Below are 3,042 nucleotides of genomic sequence, written 5' to 3'. Positions count from 1 at the left end.
CCCGGGATTCTCCCGGATCCGAGGCCCCGGATCCCATCCCGCTCCCAGTCCTCTCCCGGCTCCGTCCCTTGGGAATTCCGAGCGATCCCGGGAAAAAAACGGGATTTAAGGATTGACAATTCCGGCTTTTCCAGAGTTTGGGATAAAAATAAATCCACGGATCCAGCCCCTCCCCCACCCAAAAAAAATCCCGGGATTGAAATTCCCAGGAATTGGCTCCAGCCATGATCGGAAAATCGGGAATTTTCTGGAGGAACGGGAAAAAACGGGAAAGGCCTCGGTCGTGGTTTGGGAATATCCGAAGGATTCCTGGGAATTCCTCAAGTGAAAGGGGGAAAAAATCCTGGAATTTTCCAGGGAAGGGATCTGGGGAATCCCGGGAGAAATGGGAATTTTGGGAAGGGAGGAGATCCCAGAAAAAACGGGGAATTTTTGGGAATGGGGAATTCTGGGATTGAGCAGGAAAAAATCCCAGGAATCCCCTCCCCCAAAAAAGTGGAATTTTTGGGAATGGGTTCTTCTGGGAGATCTCAGGAGAGAATCCCGGGAAAAATGGGAATTTTGGGAATGAGGGATTCCGGGACAGCACAGGGAATAAAACCTGGGAATTCCAGGAAAAACAGGAAATTCGGGAATGAGGAATTCCGGGATCTCACGGGGGATAAAACCCGGGAATTCCAGGAGCTCACAGGGAATAAAACCCGGGAATCCCGGGAAAATTTTTGGGAATTTTGGGAATTTTGGGAATCAGTTTCTCCCTCTCCACCAAAACCCCGCGACCCCAAAAACCGGGAAAGAGGCGAATCCCAAATAAATAGGGCAGATCCCGGGAATTCCCAGCGGGGTGAGGGGGGTGAAAAAAGCGGGAAGAGCCTGGGGAATTCCGGGAATTCCGGGAATTCCGGGAATTTTAAGTGTCCTCGGTCATGTCCTGGCTCCCGGTCCGGGCGATTTTCCGGGGCGGGGCCGAGTTCTCCCCCTCCAGCTCCCCCTGCTCCTGGTCCCGCTTCTTGGCCGCATTCTGGGGAGAGCCGGGAATTCCACAGGGATGGCACGGAATTCCCGGAATTCCCGGAATTCCCAGCGTTCCCGGAATTCCCAGCGTTCCCAAATCCCGGAGTTCCCAAATCCCAGCATTCCCCAATCCCAGTATTGCAAGAATTCCCAATATTCCCCAATCCCAGTATTCCAGGAATTCCCAGCATTCCCAATCCCAGTATTCCCAAATCCCCCCCTCCCAAATCAGAGCATTCCCCAATCCCATCATTCCCAAATCCCGGAATTCCCAAATCCCAGAATTCCCAAATCCCAGAATTCCTAATCCCAGAATTCCCAAATCCCAGAATTCCCAATCCCATCATTCCCAAATCCCATCATTCCCAATCCCAACATTCCCAAATCCCATCATTCCCAATCCCAGAATTCCCAAATCCCATCATTCCCAATCCCAGAATTCCCAAATCCCGGAATTCCCAATCCCAGAATTCCCAAATCCCAGAATTCCCAACCCCAGAATTCCCAAATCCCAGAATTCCCAAATCCCAGAATTCCCAGATCCCATCATTCCCAAATCCCAGAATTCCCAATCCCAGAATTCCCAAATCCCAGAATTCCCAATCCCAAATTCCCAAATCCCATCATTCCCATCATTCCCAATCCCATCATTCCCAAATCCCAAATTCCCAAATCCAACATTCCCAACCCCATCATTCCCAAATCCTGGAATTCCCAATCCCATCATTCCCAAATCCCACAATTCCCAAATCCCAGAATTCCCAATCCCAAATTCCCAAATCCCAAAATCCCAAATCCCAGATTTCCCAATCCCACAATTCCCAATCCCATCATTCCCAATCCCATCATTCCCAACATTCCCAAATCCCAAATTCCCCAATCCCATCATTCCCAAATCCCAGAATTCCCAAATCCCAGAATTCCCAAATCCCATCATTCCCAAATCCCAGAATTCCCAAATCCCAGAATTCCCAATCCCATCATTCCCAAATCCCAGAATTCCCAAATCCCAGAATTCCCAACCCCATCATTCCCAATCCCAGAATTCCCATCATTCCCAACCCCAACATTCCCAAATTCCCGATCCAATCCCATCATTCCCAATCCCATCATTCCCAATCCCAGAATTCCCAAATCCCAGAATTCCCAATCCCATCATTCCCAACCCCATCATTCCCAAATCCCAAATCCCAGAATTCCCAACCCCAGAATTCCCAATCCCAGAATTCCCAACCCAAACATTCCCAAATCCCACAATTCCCAATCCCATCATTCCCAACATTCCCAACATTCCCAAATCCCAGAATTCCTAAATCCCATCATTCCCAAATCCCAGAATTCCCAAATCCCAGAATCCCCATCATTCCCAACCCCAACATTCCCAAATTCCCGATCCAACCCCAACATTCCCAAATCCCAGAATTCCCAATCCCCAACATTCCCAAATTCCCGCTCCAATCCCAACATTCCCAACCCCATCATTCCCAACATTCCCAAATTCCCGATCCAATCCCAGAATTCCCAACCCCATCATTCCCAACATTCCCAAATTCCCGCTCCAACCCCCCCCCTCCCCTTTTCCCGAGGCAGAGCCAATCCCGGGATTCCCCAATCCCATCATTCCCACCCCGGGGATCCAAAGAATCCCAAATTCCCGGGAAAAAAGAAGGAAAAAAAGCGGGAATTGCGCTCCCAGCTCCACCTTTTTGTCCCACTGCTGGTGGAGGTAGCGCAGGAGGATGTTGGTCTTCTCTGTCACGATAACTGCCGGAATTCCGGGAAAAACAGGGAAAGAATTCCAGCTTTTTGGGGGATTCCGGGGGTTAAAGGGGGAGGGAAAAATCGGGGCTTGATGGGGAGGAAGGAAGGGGAAAATTGGGAATAAATCGAGGGAAATTGGGAATAAATTGAGGGAAAATTGGGAATAAATCCAAGAAAAATTGGGAATAAATCCAGGGAAAACTGGGAATAAATCAAGGGATTATTGGGAATAAATCCAGGGAAAACTGGGAATAAATCCAGGGGAAA

At 49.3% G+C, this 3,042-nt stretch overlaps 1 protein-coding gene across 1 annotated transcript; it reads right to left on the bottom strand.

The window, feature by feature from the left end:
• Positions 1-104: 104 nt before the first annotated feature.
• On the bottom strand, positions 105-2,995 carry DDA1 (DET1 and DDB1 associated 1; the record flags this gene model as incomplete). Its single annotated transcript, XM_019005511.2, has 2 exons — positions 105-1,021; positions 2,717-2,995. Coding segments are annotated over 2 exons (390 nt in total), but the record flags the coding sequence as incomplete, so codon positions are not given.
• Positions 2,996-3,042: the final 47 nt, after the last annotated feature.

Source organism: Parus major, unplaced genomic scaffold, assembly GCF_001522545.3.
Source record: "Parus major isolate Abel unplaced genomic scaffold, Parus_major1.1 Scaffold509, whole genome shotgun sequence".
NCBI classification, from domain to species: Eukaryota; Metazoa; Chordata; class Aves; order Passeriformes; family Paridae; genus Parus; species Parus major.
The sequence above is the reverse complement of the archived record's forward strand: the minus strand, read 5'-3'. Positions and strand labels throughout refer to the sequence as shown.